This window comes from Delphinapterus leucas, chromosome X (genome assembly GCF_059928025.1).
Source record: "Delphinapterus leucas isolate spDelLeu-1000000601 "Yukka" chromosome X, BTC_Dleu_Yukka2, whole genome shotgun sequence".
Taxonomy (NCBI): domain Eukaryota; kingdom Metazoa; phylum Chordata; class Mammalia; order Artiodactyla; family Monodontidae; genus Delphinapterus; species Delphinapterus leucas.
This window is the reverse complement of record NC_143150.1, coordinates 120194873-120215037: the sequence shown is the minus strand read 5'-3', so window position 1 is coordinate 120215037 and position 20165 is coordinate 120194873. Positions and strand designations below refer to the sequence as shown.

The window sequence follows — 20165 nt, the reverse complement described above, 5'->3', positions numbered from 1 at the left end:
CGGGCCTCTCACTGTTGTGGCCTCTCCCATCGCGGAGCAAAGGCTCCAAACGTGCAGGCTCAGCGGCCATGGCTCACGGGCCCAGCCGCTCCGCGGCATGTGGGATCTTTCCGGACCGGGGCACGAACCGGTGTCCCCTGCTTCAGCAAGCGAACTCTCAACCACTGCACCACCAGGGAAGCCCCCCAGGCATTTCTGACAGACCTTTACTACCCTTTAGGTAAGAAAAGAGTTGATAAAGCCAAACTATTCTTTATAACAGTGATCCATATTACTGTACTTAAGAAATTATCATCCAGTCAATTGAGAAGAATACTCTTCAAAGGGCAAAAACCTCCTCACCGGAAAAACAAGGAGAAAACAAACTCTAAAACCCACAAAAATAAGTGTATTGGGCTTCCCTGGTAGCGTAGTGGTTAAGAATCCACCTGCCAATGCAGGGGACATAGGTTCAAGCCCTGGTCCGGGAAGATCCCACATGCCGCAGAGCAACTAAGCCCGTGCGCCACAACTACTGAGCCTGAGCTCTAGAGCCCGTGAGCCACAACTACTGAGCCCGCGAGCCACAACTACTGAAGCCCACGCACCTAGAGCCCGTGCTCCGCAACGAGAGAAGCCACCGTAATGAGAAGCCCGCGCACCGCAACAAAGAGAGCCCCCGCTCGTCGCATCTAGAGAAAGCCCGCGCGCAGCAAAGAAGACCCAACACAGCCAAAAATAAAAAATAAAAATTTTTTTTTAAAAATTAAAAAAAATAAATGTATTCTTTTAACCACTTTTAAGTTGCTATAACACGTTTTAAGTACTTGCCCAGTTTAAACTGCTAGGGGCTGAGAAAGTTGTGCTATAAATAAATGCCTTAATGACCATTTAGCATTTAAGGCTGATTTTTAGCTAAATGACAGATATGCCCATAATTAACCAAGTTATTTTTTCTCTTATATACGAGGAAAACATTATAGTGGATTAAATATAACTCCAGTATTCTGGGCCTTCTTACCACCAGTACATTTTATGAGTCATGTAATAATTATATTAATTAAGAATTGGGGAGGGTGAGAATGAAGTCTGTTACAATACACAGACCTTATAGTCCTGTGCAGAATTAGACCTACTGCCTTCTACTACCTAGCAAACTGAGTTTAATACACTGAAATGTCAGTGATTTAGATTGTGTGGGAATAAAGACCAGAATGAAAATAGTGAGAAAAAAATTTAACCAAGTTGTATTACACAAACATAAACCACAAGTTGCCCTTAGTACAGATTCTTTGGAGACCTATTTTTTAAAATAAAGATTAGATATTTACTATTTTCAGTCTGAAATGGGCCTTTAATCCTGGGCAAATCTATTCCAAACCCTCAACATTTTCCTCAAGTTATCTACCTCTTCTTTCTCCTCAGTCCCTGCAGCTCTCCTCTAGATGTAGTTTCTCAACTCATCCAACTCATGAGGAAAAAAATTTACAGCTTTAACCCGTTCATCTCCTCCAAACATAGGAGGGAGAAGACTCACCTTACTCAAGACCAATGCTTTTGATTCCATTCCTATTCACCCTCCGCATATACTTTTCCCATTATTCCATTCCTGTTTTTCATCGCTCTCTCCATTAGCTCCTCTTCTCAGTATACATGCATGTTCCAACTTTCCTCCATACTAAGAATAATCTTTTTCTTAATCCCCTACAAAAAGGACCAGATGTAGTGGGAAGTGTAGGACAACAAACACAGCAGAAAGGAATTAAGTTACACCTGTTCTCAAAACCACCTACGTTCCTAAGAAACCTCATTACCTTAAAAATTCCCAGATATTCACTATACTAGGCCAATGACTCAAAAGTAAAATGATCTGATAAACTATAATGAAAACTGGTAAGCAAGTAATTATCTGTAGGCTTAAGTCTTGTTGAAATGAGAAGTGCTTAAAGAAACTAGTGGTATTGGATCCAAAACTGAAAACCTAGTGTCCCGATTTTTCTTTCTGGTACACTATGTAGTCAAAGAGAAATAATGTACATTTAATTAAAAATATATATAAGAAAGTGTAATTTGAAGTTACTGCTCTACTTCAGTTTTTCTTGAAGGGGCTTTACTTATTCCTTGAACTGTATCCTTTGTCCTTCATGTTCTAGAATACAATGGTCCTTTTTATTGCCCCTCACTGAATACTGTGGCAAAGTCCTTATTCTCAACTCTGGAACTCTAATCCTTGAGCTAAAGACCAAAGGGCTGCAGAGTATCCAAATGCATTAAGATCTCTTTTTAGCAATGAATAAAAAGAGAAGAAATGAGAGCACTTTATAAGGTACCTTTTAGATGAAAGGGCTCACAGTGTCTTATTACAAAAGCACTTGTGAGGCACGAGGAAAATCGAGCGATTTTTTTACATTAAGTTAGCAATGTGGCAAGAGCAATATGGTTGCTCCAGATGGTTAGTGTTAAAATGGCCAAAAGAACATAAGTGCTTCACCTTACCTGCTGAAACTTCCTTTTTAGCAAATTCTACTCTAGTTTCAACTAAAGGAACAACACAATGTAGTCTTCCATTCACAGAGCAGCAATTTGTCTTTTGTAAAAATTTATAAATTAAAAAAATTATACTTAAAATACATGTTTTACACTTCTAGAAAACAGGAGGGAGGGACCTCAAATATCTTCAGAGGTAATACTGTTAATGTCCTGCTCCTAGATCTTTTCTTACTTGATGCGTATCTTTCCATATCATTACATAGAAATTGATCTCATTTCTTTCAAAGCCAGGTTAACAGTTTCATGTATGGTTGTACTGTAATTTTCTTAACCTATTTCCCATTGATGTACATTTGGTTAGGTTCCAATGGCTCAATATTATACTGAGCATGTGTCTTGCTGCATTTGTATATTTCTGTTGGATAAAATTCCTTCCAGTGTAACTAATGGGGCAAAGGTGTACACATTTAACTGTTAATAGATATCACTAAACTAATCCTTCAAAATGGAATACAAATTTATGTGTTCATAAGAAGCAAACAATTATTCTTTGCCAATCCAAGAAACCAAAAAAAAAAAAGCTACCTGATATTTTAATTTACATTCCCTTAGTCAAAGGACCATGTGTTTTTTCTTTCATCTGTGGATTACTTATTCATATCTCCTGCTGTCTTATTCTGTTGTGCTGTTGGTCTACTTCTATTACATTTGTCTTAAAAATAATAATGAGGAAAACTTAACTACATTTCCTAAAACCCTGCTCTAAAACCCGTTAGTGATAAAATAGTAAAGAGAAATTACTTTCTCTGGCAGTTAATTGTACTTTTTTAATAAAGAAGCAGAATAATTAACCTAGCTAATATAACTTTAAACTATAAAGAAATAGTTTTAAGCACATTTTAGGGTAGTTGTATTGTATTTGCCCTGTTCTTCCATGAGGATCATAACTTGAAATGCCCTAAACTTAATCAGGATTTTCAAAATAGAAAAGATTTCTTGGAATCACTGAGTTTCAAATATTCAAACTCTAAATATCTTTACTAAGTAAATTCTTTAACGCTAATAGGGTATAAAAGAAAAACAACAAAAATGTCTACAGGTACAACGTAAGTCTGTATATGTAAATTCTGGTCATTTAAACTATTCCTCTCTTAGGGAATTATCAAATCCCTAAGGTGGATAGGGAAATCAGCAGAAAATTCAAGTGTTCTAACTGCCTGCAGGGTATGCTCAATTCTGTTTTCAGGCAAAAACTCAATTACCTTAATAGATGTTCACAGATTTGGTTGTTGTTGAGGAAATTAAATTATATAGTGATATCCCATAAGTTTTGCTACAGGCTATCTCTGGTTATCAAGTAAAAGTAATTTTGGTGGATCACAGAGGTGATTTTTATAGCCATTTACTTGAGCACATTTCTCCTTCTTTCACAATTTTTAGGTTTTTTTTTCCCCTTCTACTTTTGATTCATTTTCAGCCAGTCATTTATAATCTGGACTATACATTATATTGAAAAGATGTAGCAGTCCATAAATGTAAATGGAATCTATAAATGAAATTTTTATATATTACATGATGTTAAATTAAACCAGGGTTTCTGGACCTTGGCACTGTTGACACTTGAGGCCGGATAATTTCTTATTCTGAGAGGGCCGTTATGGGCACTGCTGGTTCTTTAACAGTGCGTCCTTGATCTTTACCTACTAGATGCCAGTAGCACCTCACGGCTAGCAGTGACAATCAAAAATGTGTTCAGACATTGCCCAATGTCCCCTGAGGAGGCACAACTTCCCCACCCCCAACCCTAGTTGAGAACCAGAATAAATTGTCTCTGGCTGGTGGGTAAAATTATGTTCTCGTGTGCTTGCCTGTATTTGTTAATTTTCCTATAATGGGAATTTTTATTAAAAAAAGACAGCAGAGGAAACAATAAAAGAAAAAAGAATGTCTCAATAGGGGAAAAAAGAACTCAAACCCTGCAATTTTTCAGAAAGTACTTTTTAAAGAAAAAAATCACGTCAACTTACTTCAATAAATAAATAAACAAACACATAAAACCACCACCACCAGCAGGTCCCTGTGCAGGTCCCAATCCTAGGGCTCATGCAATCAACTTAGTGGATCAGGACCAGCATTGAAAAAAAGAATAGAATAGAAAACATGAGACTATAAAATAAGAAATATAAGTAAGTATATATTATTTAACCGAAAATTTTTTTGGTTTATGTAACTATTGTGATATAAAATTGCATTTATTACTGTGGCTTCTTGTCAAATACTTTTGAAAATCACATTTACAGTTACTGAATATTTTAAGTTATTCCAACTTTTCATTATTACAAACAGACCAGAGTAGCAACAGTGGACTCAAAATGAATTAAAATGAAACACCAAGGGGGAAATCCTCAAAATTCTGAAAAGCAAACAAAGAAAAAGAGCTCAAAAAACAAACATACAGCAAAATGATTACAACCTAAAAACCAGTGACCAAGGTCATTGGCCAAATTGTTTCTTATTAAATGCAAAGTGAAAGGCAAGATTTGTTCCGCCTTCTGTTTTCTCTGTATCTACCCTTCTGTATTTTCTATTTCAAGCATTAATGTAACTAAACCTCACTTATCCAGAATTTGTTCTAGCAGACCCCAATCAAGTTTACTCATAAAAAGATAAAATAGGGCTTCCCTGGTGGCGCAGTGGTTGAGAGTCCGCCTGCCGATGCAAGGGACACGGGTTCGTGCCCCGGTCCGGGAAGATCCCACATGCCGCGGAGCGGCTAGGCCCGTGAGCCATGGCCGCTGAGCCTGCGAGTCCGGAGCCTGTGCTCCGCAACGGGAGAGGCCACAGCAGTGAGAGGCCCGCGTACCGCAAAAAAAAAAAAAAAAAAAAAGTTAAAATATGCTGGCGTAAAGGATTATATAGCCTTGTTAACTTTTACCCAATTGAAAAGAAGAAGGTTTAGGCTTAAAGGTTTCAATACAAACAGTGGTAATTACAAAGGAATTACAGGAGCTTGTCTTATTAAAGCCAATCCTAAGAGGATTTTTATCAAAATGCTTTTTGCTGTTATATTACTGTATATATTTTAAAGCATCTGTTTTAAAACAATGTAAGATATTCTTTATTCTTGAGTTTGACTACCTTGCCCAAAGCCCAAATATTCTTAATTAGCAAGATTTTAATTAAAAAAAAACCCAAACTTATTAAAAGGCATGTTATTAAATACTTCAATAAGTACTTACTTACTTAAAATACTTTTAAGTTACAAAAGATTCATTTTTAAAGAAATCACTTTTTCTCTTAAGATTCTTACCTTTCCATTTTTATGCAGTCCAAGAGATTTATTAATTATACTTCCACAAAGATGTTGTATAGTACTAAGATGTATCATGCAGGCCCAGCACTAAAACAAATCAATTTTAGCAGCACTAATTCTCCATAGAGCACCACTTTCTAGATGAGGCAAATTAACAACTGTAAATCCAATAAATCTATTCATAAAGTGGACCACCTTGAAGTAGAAGCAAATTCATGAGTGTAATGCTTGCTTTTGGTACCTCACTTATTTTTCATTTCTCAGATTACTTTAGTGAGAAACAATACCAACAGCAAACAAAGCTCAAAAGGAAAACCCCCACGAATTTGAAAATGATGCTGTTAGTATAAAAAAAAAGGTTGACACATCTCAAAGCGCTGATCAACACCATCATGCATCTACCGCTGAGGGTTAAAGCCCAACACCCAGTATTTAACTATTTGATCTTCACAGATCAAGCAAGGACTTGAAATCATCTCACGTGCAACAGTTTTGGCATAACACCCCATTTTATCCATGCCACGAAAATGGTAAATTTAGTAGTTACCAATAAATAAGGTGGGGGTCAAAGGGACTAAAGCCTTAGACTGCTCTTTATCATAAGATATCCTCAGACAAACCTCCCCATTCTTCATTCTGGCTCTATAAAATTAAGGAGCAGAGAAAAACTGGTAAGTGCCTGACTTCACAAAGAAAATGCACTCTATAGTTCCTTTGTCATTATATGTAATGTTTATAAAATAAGTCCAACTGTACTGCTACCCCATGCCCTCCCTCCAAAAAAATCTAGCTTAAAATAGGTATTTAATTGGTGCTGGGGAAAATGTTCCAAGTATTGCAAATAAAAAATGCCAATTTAGTAATCTCAGCATGTTGCACTTTAATAATTTAAGAATCAAGTTAAGTACAAGTGGCATGTTAAGAAAATATGTTTTAAATTCCAACGGTCAAACGTTAAAAATTGGGTAACAGACCAATTATTCTGGGCTTTACCCCCAAATCTAATTATGTATTCATACAACAGAATACCAAAAGGAATTAACATAGAGTTTGGTCTAGAAATATCAAAATTGTAACCCTTCCTTACCAAGTAATTAAGTAAAATAAGACATCTTTATTATTTAATCATAATATCTGGTATTTTAGTAATTATTATTCAGATACACATTTATGTTATGTTCTCATTACTGACTATAAAATGCTAATAGAAAATCTGCTTTATGCACTGACTTTCTAACCCTGTTTGCCTATAAAATGAAGGACTACCTAAACAAACTATATGACATTTACACAAATTGAGTAAAAGGGACATTTTAAAGAAATTTTTCTAAAGAAAATAAACATTCTTAAGGATAGAAATGTGTATTTCACAGATTAAAAAAGGATTAAAACCAAAATTATTTTGTGCTTTGCATATATCTTTAAGCCAACAGATATTTTCAATATAAATTCAAAGTCATCTTTGGTGTTTAGAAAAAATCAGTTCAAGTAAAAGACCTGACACTAAATAGAAAAAGAAAAAAAAAAATCACAATATATGAAAAACTAGATTAAAATCAATTAATTAGGACTTCTACAAATTTAAGACTGCATTTAGATAAGTGTCTTTACAGCTATATTTACAATTTTGGAAGCAAAATCATTTCATGACATAGACTCAGTGAATATTATACCCTAAATTATAAGACAAAAAAAGCTACTATAGATCTAGGCATTTTGATAAATCCAACAAGAAATGATTTGAAAAATACTATTTATATCTATATATCCAATTAATAAATTCCAACTATTGATAACTTGGACAATGAAAATTTCCAGTCTAAAAAGTAAAGGATAGCATCAGTCTTAGGAAACCTACTTTGTTCAACATAGAGAAACCTCTAGGAGAATTATGAATTTCTTTACTATATTACTGAGACATACAGAAGTTGGTGTCTAAAACAGAATGTTTAAAACATACCAAGAAAATACACAAATGGGGGTTGGGGGCGGACAGAGCACAGTGGTTAAGATTTCATACAGCTCTGGAGTCTAGCAGATCTGGGTTTACAATCCTGGTTTTGCAAACTGCTACCTAGGACCAGTCATTGGAACTTCACCGAGCCTCTAGAGCCTCTGTTTCTTCTTTGGTTAAAAAGGCTCTCGTGGGGGCTTCCCTGGTGGCGCAGTGGTTGAGAGTCTGCCTGCCGATGCAGGGGACACGGGTTCGTGTTCCAGTCCCACATGCCGCGGAGCGGCTGGGCCCGTGAGCCATGGCCGCTGAGCCTGTGCGTCCGGAGCCTGTGCTCCGCAACGGGAGAGGCCACAACAGTGAGGGGCCCGCGTACCACAAAAAAAAAAAAACAAAAACAAAAGGCTCTTGTGACCTTCTCAGGAAATCCTGATGATTATCATAGGATGCCTCACATCTAACTGCTCAATAAGCATTAGCTATCATCATAGTTCTTTTTTGCTATCATGGTGCCCAGACAAATCTTTTTCAGCAGTTTGTAGAATGCTTTTTCTCATCTTATTCTATCACCTATTTTATGAACATAATATTCAAATACTCTCCCAGAGATGTAAACTTGTATCATGTATCAACATATAAATGACTCTATTGTAGGAAACAAACATCTTATCATCCTGGATTTCTTATGACAGTACGTTGATGAATAACCTGAATAAACAAGTTAACCTGAACAGAATAACCTGAATGAAGCTTAACTGCCCCATACAGACTTTAGCTTGGTTTCATAAAGGCCTTAACCTCACTCTAAATTCAGAATGGACCAGCCACGTTCTGCCTCCTCAAGACCTGAATGGCTAAATTAAGAAAGATGGTTCACCTGGACCATTGAATAGAAAATGTCTTAACATAGTATCAATTTGGTTTATGTACAAAACAATGTAGTCACAGATGAGAAATAGGTCCAAAGCTCTCTTCTAAAGACAAGGAACTGTAATTAACAGTAGTCAGGTTTTTTTTTTTTTAAACTAGAGTGAGATGGAGTAAGGAGAATTTTACATGGAACTAAGGACATCCTATGCTTCTCTCTCCATTCCTACTTTTCCCAATTAGAGATATAAAAATACTACTTCAAAAAAAGAGACATTACTTCTTATTAAAATACTTTTATAGGGGAGATACACACACATGTACACATTTACAAACAAACATGTACCTGTAATAACTTCTGGATCCTCTAGTATATTACTCAATACATGCTATAAAGTAAACTTAGCATATTTGTCATATTGTAAAGTGTATAGCGATTTCCCAATAGGGTTTAAAAAACAATCCAGACACAAGAGACGTCAATGCCCTAAACATTACTCCCCAGAAAAAAATATTAAAATTAAAAGCTGAACTTCAACAACTTTAGAAATGTTTCAAGGCATATGTAATTAATCAGAAAATGACAAAGTACTTGGACCAGGATCTGACAGAACCGAATATAGTTCCATAATAATGAAATATAAAAGTGATCAAGGGAAGGAACAAATATGAAAAACTCCCAGACTGCACTGGCAATCCAGGGGTTAAGACTCTGCGCTTTCAATGCAGGGGACATGGGTTTGATCCCTGGTCAGGGAACTAAGATCCCACATGCTGCACGGCACGGCCAAAAAAAAAAAAAAAAAAGAAAAATTCCCAATTTCTGACCCTGGTCTTGACCTAATTTTTAGAAAAGTCTGGTTAGTGAACAGCAAAATAAGGAGGTGCTAACTTTAAAGCAATTTTACAACAGTAGAATATGAACTTGTAGTCGGCACATCTGACATTTAAAAAGAAAATCTTCGAATGACATGTATACAATCAATTAATAAACAACTGTGGCAAACCATACACACATGGAAAAAGGGCTGTGCTCATTTCACTACTGAACAGCAGATGCCATTAGGGCTGTCAACAAAATACTTCACTTGTGCAGGCACCTTAACCCCTGTTTTGGTAACTCAAGATAATTAAATGTACAAAGCATTGTCTCATATTTAACTTATGAATGTTCCAGATGATGTCATCCCAACTTCAAACAATCCCCACAACTGACATAGTCAGTGACTGATGCAGAGGGATTACCGAGAGCTCCCCACTCTCCTGACTGAGGCCGACAGTTAAGAAGTTATAATGGGGGCTTCCCTGGTGGCGCAGTGGTTGAGAGTCCGCCTGCCGATGCAGGGGACATGGGTTCGTGCCCCGGTCCGGGAAGATCCCACATGCCGCGGAGCGGCTGGGCCCGTGAGCCATGGCCGCTGAGCCTGCGCGTCCGGAGCCTGTGCTCCGCAACGGGTGAGGCCACAACAGTGAGAGGCCCGTGTCCCGCAAAAAAAAAAAAAAAAAAAAGTTATAATGAAGAAAAAGATTTACTCTGATTTAAAGCCTCCTTTAATAATAAAAAAGACAATTACCATAATGAAAAAATTAATTTTTTTATATTGACTAGCTCCTTCTCCTCATGCTATAAACTTTCTATTTGAATAAAACCACAATTATGACTAAAGCATAATTCAACTAGGTACCTGAATTAATGTATCATTAAGTTTTTAGGAAAAGGTAGCCTTATCTACGAAATTTTTAACTTCGGAAATTGAAGGTACAGAAGTATCAAATATACAATTAACCCAAGACAACTGTGGAAGTTAGAAAGGGAAAGGGGTTTTATCAATGGTTCTTGTGATATCAAGGCAAGACAAGAATGTAGCTGTTTAACAGAACATGGTTTGTTATTTAAGAAAAGCATAGAGAAGTAGAAATACTTTTTAGTTAGTTTTGCTAACACAAAACTAGAGGATTCTACAAAAAGTATAATTATAACACTATCATTTGCTTGGCTACATTTGCACTTAATGGACATGAGGTGAAAATATGAACCAACTTGGAATGAAAATGCCATAATCTCACAGTCAACTCCTCATTGTACACACTAGTGAGAAAAGGGGTTATCTTAAGTAATACAGAACAATGGACAGAGAGTTCTCAAATTACTGTTACTTTTCCCATATTAAAGTAGTCCATCCTCTAAGTGTTTGGACTCTGGTGTTTTGGGGTCCCAAAATGGGCCATCTCCAGATCATCTCCAAAGTAAACAATCCATCCACAGATAACTGAGTCGATGTGGCTGACACATATTCCAATCAATAAACTGCACATGGACACTACATGCCAAGCATGCTTCAGAGTAATTTCTGAAACTGTAAGAATGAGGGAAGATGACTGAGACTTCCCTAGCAAGAGCAAAACATGCTAGTGTCCAGTCAAGAGAACTCTGAATAGCTTACCTCCTGCAGTAGATCAGCCTGCTCAATTGCTTTAAGGACATTTTTCTTGGATGTTTCCTGAACTTCTCCTCCCAAAAGAAACTCATCCAAAATAAAATAAGCCTTCTCAAAATTAAAGATGATATCAAGTTCACACACCTGAAAAGCAAAAATAAATAAACAAATAAAACTGAAGAAAGTAAAAGATACTTACCTACTATCAGGTAGTCAGTAAAATCTGACCAGAGGGAATCAATCTTAATGCCTACAAGCTAAGGAAGACCAGACTCTGCAAGCTCCTAACATGGGCAACTTAATAATTTTCTACTCATAAAGACTGATCTTTTGAAATACATATTTCTGGGTAATATGATTGTAACTGCTAACCAAATCTAAATTCTATACTAAGCACTTCCAGTATATTAATCTTTGCAGTTGGACCCCTTTCTATTTCACTATTTTAAACCTTGTTCTCACCAGCATAATTAAATGAGTAGGTCTGTGGGGGTCAAGCAATTCTGGCAGTTAACTCACTAGGCACGCTGACAAGAAATAGTCATTCCTTCCCTCTCCCACAGTTACTGTCAAATAGTCAGAATCCCCAAGATAATCAAATAATAAACTTGTTACAGAAAAGGTTAAAAAAAAAAGCACTATGGCATTCAATTTCCTAAAACAAAATACTACTCACACTGCCAAAATACTTGTCAAGTAATTCCACATAACGATGAATTATTTCCAGGGTAATTAGTTCATTGTCCTGATCCTCAATAGCACAGCAAAAATACAGGCTGGCATATCTGTAACAAAAAACAGATGTAGAAAAAAATTTACCCTATAATCATGTTTTCTAAAATACATTTTCATGTCCTATTGTGAAATATGTCATGCTTATACAGTTTATTTCCTCTTTACAACAGTAGATTATTTTTCTCCTAGACTATAAAAGTAATAAATGTACAAAAAAGAAAATTTGAAAAGTACAGGCAAGCAAAAAAAAAAAAAAGAAAGTTACTTATTTTGCTCTTCTTCCTAGAATATTCTAAAACACAACTGACCCAGGTTGTTCTCAAGTTTACTTAAAACAAAGTGCACTGTGTGACTATTTCAAACCACAAGTAAACAGGGAAGAAAATAAACTCTCCAACTGAAGGACTTATTGAAGATGCCGTCAACGTTAAGTCAACGTTCTGGAACATTTTACTGAAGTGTAATATACACACAGAGCAGAACACAAGTCATAAATGTACAGCCTGATGAGTTTCGAAGTGAACATACTTGTGTACCAGCACCTGCACCAAGAAACAGAATTATTACTGAACCCCTGAAGCCCCTCTCCTAATCTCTCCTGGTCACAGCCTCCCACCCCCAAAGGTAACTACTATCTTGACTTGTAACAGCACAGAATTATTTTTAAAGGAGTTTTATAGGATTATGGAATAAACCTCAAGAAAAAAACAAGAGTTCCAACTAATCATAGAAGTCAGATAAAGAGAACGGGGAAACTGAGACATGTCCTCAAATTTTCCAAGTTCTACCCTGTTAAATTAAAGCTCAGGTTATTTACCCTTGAAGAAGGTATAATAAGGTTGGAAAACTCATATTCTCCAAACTAGGATTCTAGCACATGGGACTAGGTTATACTTGATCCAAGGAAGTCAAATGTTATTAACACAACCTTGAGGCATACATAAGGAAGGATGACCTAACCAAGTCCTTTGAGGAGGGTTAAAAGAGTATTTTCAAATGGTTTAAATGTATTTAAGCCTTTTGAAAAGAAACAAAATGAAAACCTAAGACATTCTAAACAAGTCTCAGTTGCCATTGTAATTTTCACAGAGGAGCATTTAAGTGATTTTTAGAAAACACAATGGGAAATTACTGCTCATAGCATCAATGTAAAATAACATACAAACACATACACACAATCTCAGTTTTGAAATTCAAGGAATTCCTGCTCTTCAGTATGAGAATAACTTCAGTATGAGTATTTTCATAACACTATTAATTTCAATATTATTAGAAACATTTCCTCTTATTTGATTTTTCCAACAGTAAGCAGCATCATCCTTGATTACGGAAGGAAAAAAAAGAGGCCCAAGAGTACAAGGGCCTGCCAGGTGGTTGTACTGTGACAAGAAATCTGATCTTCATACCTTAACTCCAGGCCTTTTCCACTCTACCACACTGACTCCCTTGTCATACACATACACTTTTTGCCACGTCCATTCTACCTGATTTCTACATTCACTAAGTTATTTTATTTATTTTTTAAAATAAATTTATTTCTTTATTAATTTATTTTGGCTGTGTTGGGTCTTTGTTGCTGTGCGTGGGCTTTCTCTAGTTGGGGTGAGCGGGGAGGGGGGCTACTCTTCGTTGCGGTGCGCGGGCTTCTCATTGCAGTGGCTTCTCTTGTTGCGGAGCACGGGCTCTAGGCGCACGGGCTTCAGTAGTTGCAGCACGCGGGCTCAGTAGTTGTGGCTCGCGGGCTCTAGAGCGCAGGCTCTGTAGTTGTGGCACACGGGCTTAGTTGCTCCGTGGCATATGGGATCTTCCCGGACCAGGGCTCGAACCCGTGTCTCCTCCATTGGCAGGCGGATTCTTAACCACTGCGCCACCAGGTAAGTCCTTCACTAAGTTATTTTAAATGGTGGTTCGGGGCTTCCCTGGTGGCGCAGTGGTTGAGAGTCCGCCTGCCGATGCAGGGAACACGGGTTCGTGCCCCTGTCCGGGAGGATCCCACACGCCGCGGAGCAGCTACGCCTGTGAGCCATGGCCGCTGAGCCTGCGCGTCCGGAGCCTGTGCTCCGCAACAGGAGAGGCCACGACAGTGAGAGGCCCGCGTACCGGGAAAAAAAAAAAAAAAAAGGGTCCCCTGCAGTCTTAGAGAGAAGGCATTCACACACGTTCATTTATTATCATGAAGGACATAACAGGCACCACCTCCAACGTTACTAACAAAGCGCTTCCTATCTTTCCCAGCACTATCCTATGTTTTGTTTATTGCTTTAAAAGGCAATGGGATATTCCAACCTTCCATCCTCCCTAACCCATGCTCCTCAAAGTCTTAAATTTGGGAAAACTGATACAATTGACACATAAGATTCTCTGAATTAAGAAAACTAAAGATTAAAGGGGCTGACATTAAAAATGGTAGATAAAAACCAGACATAACTAGCTGCTATGAACAGAGTGCTAAATAATTCCATTAGAAAGAATTTACTAATAGGCAACGTCAGGTAAATTTAATTTGTTTTTTAAATTTCAAGATTTCTTCAGTGCTACTGTTAAGCAATCTAATGCTTACACCATCCTCGCTCCTTATCCACAGTACCGCTTTTTACTTATAAGTAAACAGCATTTAAACACTAGTCAAAGGTCCTGGATTATACGAGTCATTCGGAAATATTACTTTAATATCAAATTAAATGAATTCTTCACTGTAGGTGAACATCCAGTTATCAGGATTATAAGAAGGCACCTCTTTCCAGAAGGCTTAAGGAAGAAAGAAACAGAAGCATAATAACAGGTAACATTTACTGAGTCCTCACTCTGAGTAAGGCACTAAATGTTACCTAAGGCCTTGGCATAATTTACCATTTTAATCCTCAAAAAAACCCTTCCAGAGAGATACTGTTATTATTTGCATTTACAGGAGACTCAGACTTAATTGAGTAATCTTCCCAGAACAGTGATTTGACTCCAGAGCCTGAGTTGTATATTAAAAACTATGGCCCAGAAGTGTGCTAAATAAAGTAATCCTGCAACTGGCAAAAATTAAAACATATTCAAAGCAATATTTTACATGCTTTGAAGAGAGAAATAAAAATTGTTATCCTGATTTAGTAAAAGATTACCAGGAGAACCTGAGGTATACTCCCTATTTTCAGAAGCAAGTGGTTTTAAAAAATTCAATAATGAGCTCATTTTGTTCTCTTAGTATATATTTGTAAGTCTAAATCTGAAGTAAAATTAATAATAGACTAGTAAGAAGAAAGGTATGTTTGGTTATTTTTAGCAGAGTAGATTACGGCTTACTCTAATTACTGGCACTCAGAGAACATCTGAAGGTGCCTATTCTTATATTCACAACACATGACTTCTCCCCAGTCAGCTAAATATCAGCTGACTGTGGGTGACTGTAACCAAACCGTTCTCAATATTCTACTGCTATGTCATTAAAAATTCTTTTGTTAGTAAAGAAAATCAATACAGTACTCTTCAACAAATTCTGAAGCTCGTAATTGGTAGGTGTGTATTTTTAAATTAATATTAAGACTTTAATCCATAACATGCTGCACAAAATAGGAATAAAAAATGCATACAGTGTCTTCTGTGTTCACGGGATCTTCAAGAGCGTTTATTTTAGAGATGAGGAAACAAAGGCAAAATGACTTGTTCAAAGTCACAAAACTAGCTAATGGCCAAAGGAAAAGAACTCAAGTCCCCAGACTTTCAGTCTAATTTTTCAGCTATATTAACCTTACTCCCCTCTCACCTCTCCCTCCCCAAGAGGGGCAACTGTAAAGAAAGGCTCAGGGATGAAGAATGTGGATGAGGCAACTTGAGGAAGGCAGACATAAAGATCACTTGGTGGTATGGACAGCGAAAGTGCTAGTTCAGAATTTCTCAGCAGCTAAGTGGTAATTCCTTTGCTTAAAAGGTCTCCTCTTCCAGCTGGTCTAGGGAAAAAAAAATCACCTGGGGCTTCCCTGGTGGCGCAGTGGTTGGGAGTCTGCCTGCTAATGCAGGGGACGGGGGTTCGAGCCCTGGTCTGGGAGGATCCCACATGCCGCAGAGCAGCTGGGCCTGTGGGCCACAACTACTGAGCCTGCGCATCTGGAGCCTGTGCTCCACAACGAGAGGCCGCGATAGTGAGAGGCCCGCGCACCGCGATGAAGAGTGGCCCCCGCTCGCCGCAACTAGAGAAAGCCCTCGCGCAGAAACGAGGACCCAACACAGCAAAAATAAATAAATAAAGTAAAAATTAATAAACTCCTACCCCCAACATCTTCTTAAAAAAAAAAAATCACCTGTTCATAGCTACAAAACAATATGTCCTTAAGTACTCTAGATGAGTTTTCAGTATGAAATGGGGAAATGCAGAGGAAAACTGATGATAAATTCTAACTTTTATATGTGAATTTCATGTCAGTAAAGCTGGGGTTTTTTTTAGTGCACCTTTATTTATAGGCGCTTGATGTAAATATCAGAGTCAGGTGAGATTACCCTTTACAGCCTTTAACGGAAAAAGCGGTGGCCCAACATGGATGGGCTGAATGCTGGGCACAGAGCACCAAGTAGTGCCTTCTTTTCTTTTGACAGGCCATCTCCTTCAGGTACAGGAATCTTGATTCCTGGGACTGATTCCCTTGCTTGTATTTTCCTCCTCCACACGGGGGACTCCTTCCCCTATCTAGAAATAAGCTTAAGTCTCTTATGCCATTTTTTAACCCTGTCCCCCACCCCTGTCTACAGGTGGTTATCACCTCTTCTGTCCTTCATAGCAAAGCTCCCCCAAATACTCTACACCTGCTGTTTTATTGTCTCCACCTCTTCACACTTTGCCCCATTTCTTTGAGAGCTCTGTCTCTACTATTCCACTGAAAATGTTCTGATGAAGGGCATTTTGTGAAATGCTCACTGGAAAATCTAATATTCTTCACTTTAGTTGACCTTTATGCGACCTTTGGCACTGGTGGCTTATTTTTGAAACTCTCTCCCCTTCCCCAATGTGACTGACCTTATACTTATCCTTTGCCTGCTGTTTGAATGCTGGTGATCTAACGCTTTATGCCTAATTTTCCCCCAGACTTCCATGCCTATGCCCACCCTGAGAAAACTAGGCATCTCCAAATGGAAGTCACACGGGCCCCTCAAAGTCAACCTTCTACTTCTCCATTTACCCCATCAACTGAACCAGAAATGTGGAATAACACCACTCCTCCTCTTCTTTCACTGCCCTCCCTGCTTCTAGCGGTGACCAAGTCTTACCAAACTTACCTCGGAACAGCTCTTCCACCTGCTGAGCCCACAGCAGAGGTCTTCCTTCAGGACTGCTGGATGAGGCAGTCTCCTAACAGATCCCTCAGGTGCCAGTCTCAGCCCTCCCCGCACCCATTCTCCAACTACAGGATCTTTAAAGAAACGCAAATTTTCTATTCATCCCAGTTTAAAACCTTTGCCTCCAGGCTTAAGATTTGAGTTCTGGCCACTATGGCAGTCACTAGCAACTGACCTTGGACAAGTCACTTCTCCCAAATTCTCATTTTTTATAAAGCTGAAGTTTGATCAACAGTAGTGGTTTTCAAACTCAGGAACCATCTACAGAGAGGGTGGAAGCCAAATGAGTTGAGACACAGTCCTGATTTCACACGAGCACCTCCACTTCCACTTGTTTCATTTAAAGTTCTATCCTTGGGGCAAAAAGCTTTTTTTAAAAAAAAAAAAAATCACTTGACTAGATTACTGTAAAACATCTCCCAGCTCTAAAATGCTATGATTTTTCTCAACAAATACTAAACCAAACACTGGATACAAAATCACCCAAAGATGACTAATATTCATTCTATTCTAAAGAGAAGTCTATGGTATTTTTAAAGTTCTAGATGTCCTATAACCTTCATGACTTTCTCTACCATCTCCCCTACAAACCCCACTCATATTGTAGTGGAATAAAGGAAAACTGAGAGGAAACCCAGGCTTCTCTTTGACCCTCCTCGAAGCCCATACAGTCAGTTCCCTGCATATCCCCCTCAGGAAAGAATTTTTATATGCATGAATGTTCTTATCTTAAATTCAGTAAATTATTTGTAAGGGAACAGAAATGGGGAAGAAACAAAGTAATTATATTTCTTTTAACCTTATGAGAACAATCTTGAGAAGTTTATTTTAAGGTATAAAAAGTTTCAGATATTAATAAAGATGTATAGCATTTTTTAAAAAGGTTAGTGTTCAAGGCCAACCTATGAGTCATTTTGCAACATCAAAATTTTAAAAGTCTGTTCTTGGCAAAATTATCTATCTACCAGATATAATCACACCTCCACCACAGCAACAAGTGTACTTCAAATTAATAAGCCCTAACGAACAAATCCTGTATATATCCAGTTTTTACATCTGTGACTAAAATGGTCTATGTATCCAAGGTGTTTATAAGTGAGTAAGAGATCCTAAAAGTCAGATTAAACGGCATGTCAAACATCAGTCATTACTTTACAGATTTGTGGGGAGAAGGTGGTGGTGGAGGGTAAATGCTTATCTAAATTCAGAGAATTACTCACACAATTTAAAATACTGATCTTATTTTCCCCTGCAAAGAAATGAATTCTTTCAAATTTCCTAAAAAGATGATTAAGCATGAAGTATCATTTATGCCTTCAGTCACATAATTTCGTGTAAAAAGATTTCCATAATTTTAACATTTTAGCCTGGGTAATAAATCAAAACAGCAGTTATCTTAAAAATACAAAGCTTTACCTTAAGACTATTTCATCTATATCTTTATTAATCATTATTTATAAATGTCATCCCTCAAAAGTCTGCAATTTCCACATTATAAATGATCTAACATTTGATTCTATTTCACCTTCCTGATAAATCAAAATATACCTTTTGTAAACAATCTTCAGATCTCGCCACTCAAGAAAGCTGCACATTTTAGGTTTCCGTGCTAAAACGGTTTGAACAAGTTCTCTTGTGATCTTTTTCTTCTCTTTGTCTGATAATGGGACGTACCATTTCTGCAGTCGAAGCTTTCCCTGACGACTAAAAAGCAACATAAACTGCATCTGTTAAGATAAACAGAACCAAGATTACAGACAATACTTTGATTCAATAAAGTTAAGGTTAAGATGACATGCTGCACAGAGAAGCTTTGGGGGACAGGGCGTTTAGCTAACAAATGATGAGTAGCCATCAATATTTCTATGCCAGTTAAAATAGCAGGAAATTCTTATAGAAAGATCTTCCCACCAGATGCAAATCCTCCCACCCCACCCGGTTCCACGTAAGTTTGGGGGGGCGGGACGGGAGGACAAAAACAGGCGAAGTGACAATTCTGATGAAAAAGATAATTCTTGCAATTTAAGAAACTATTGTGTACCTGTGCTATAGGAATGCATGTATATGCATCAAAAGAGAAATGTTGACATCAACTGGTTTAGATGCATTTGAAAGAAACAGATCTACTATTTTTCACCCTAAACAGAGCAAGCCGTCCTAGTTCCAGACCGAATTACTTGTAGACAGGCTGCTATAACTTAGAATGCTCTCTTCAGTTTATGCTTACATATTTTAAGCAAAACAAAAAATCTAAAATATAAACCAAAAAAAATCCCATAAATGCATTTTTCTTAATAAAAGCCTGATTTAAGTATCTCTTCTCATCTCATTTTTAAAATCCCACCATAAATATACACACAATAAAGTGAGTTAATATAATTTTACCTAAGACAATAAAACCTTTAAAATGCCAAAATAAGAGCTACACACATTACACGAAATACTTCATTTAAAACGATAAAAAACATAGCATCTACAGATGGAGCGGATGCTGAATTCTAGTGTATTTTACACAAACTATTTTGTATATATTTATTTGGAATCTGCAAATGATGATTAGTCTACATGTTTAGTTTTTAAGGAAACCTTCTTGTATAATAATTCAACTGGTCTTCTCAACTGCAAACAGATAAGCACTGTTTCTACAAAGGTAATTTAAAGGTAGAATTCAGATATATATATATTTTTTCTTTTAACTATTCTATGTTCCAGTACTAGTTACTGCAAGTAAGATTCACTCTGACTCTTAATATTCACCACACCATGAACATGGGGTGGGGGAATTTATACAATTAATTTGAATAAAATGGGCCCTAAATTTCGCTAAGAAATCATTGCCGCTTTTTGTAATAATCCAAACGGGCATCAAGATATTTAGAAATTTACGATGCAACAATTTAACTTTATTAAAGTTAAAATTGGCTGAAAACACCTCACTTAAAAAGGATGCCTGGCACGAAGTAAACGAACAATATTCGTTTATTGATGTCAAAGTGCCTCACATAGAAGTCCTGTTAAGATAGCGGCATTAGAAGGGGACAGCAAGTAAAGCATCAACTGGACAACGTTTCATGCA

General features: G+C 37.3%; 1 protein-coding gene across 3 annotated transcripts in view; it reads right to left on the bottom strand.

Moving 5' to 3' along the window:
* The window catches only part of AP1S2 (adaptor related protein complex 1 subunit sigma 2), a 29002-nt gene that overhangs the window by 7895 nt on the left and 942 nt on the right, over nt 1-20165 (bottom strand). For 2 of the 3 annotated variants that reach the window (XM_022562662.2, XM_022562661.2), the window contains exons 2-4: nt 18638-18816; nt 11715-11823; nt 11045-11182 (exon numbers count right to left, since the gene is read on the bottom strand). In XM_022562662.2, the coding sequence (XP_022418370.1) occupies nt 11045-11182; nt 11715-11823; nt 18638-18816 (426 nt within the window). Of the gene's footprint in view, nt 1-8880; nt 10958-11044; nt 11183-11714; nt 11824-18637; nt 18817-20165 lie in introns of those variants that run through there. The other variant, XM_022562663.2, reaches the window with a different exon arrangement.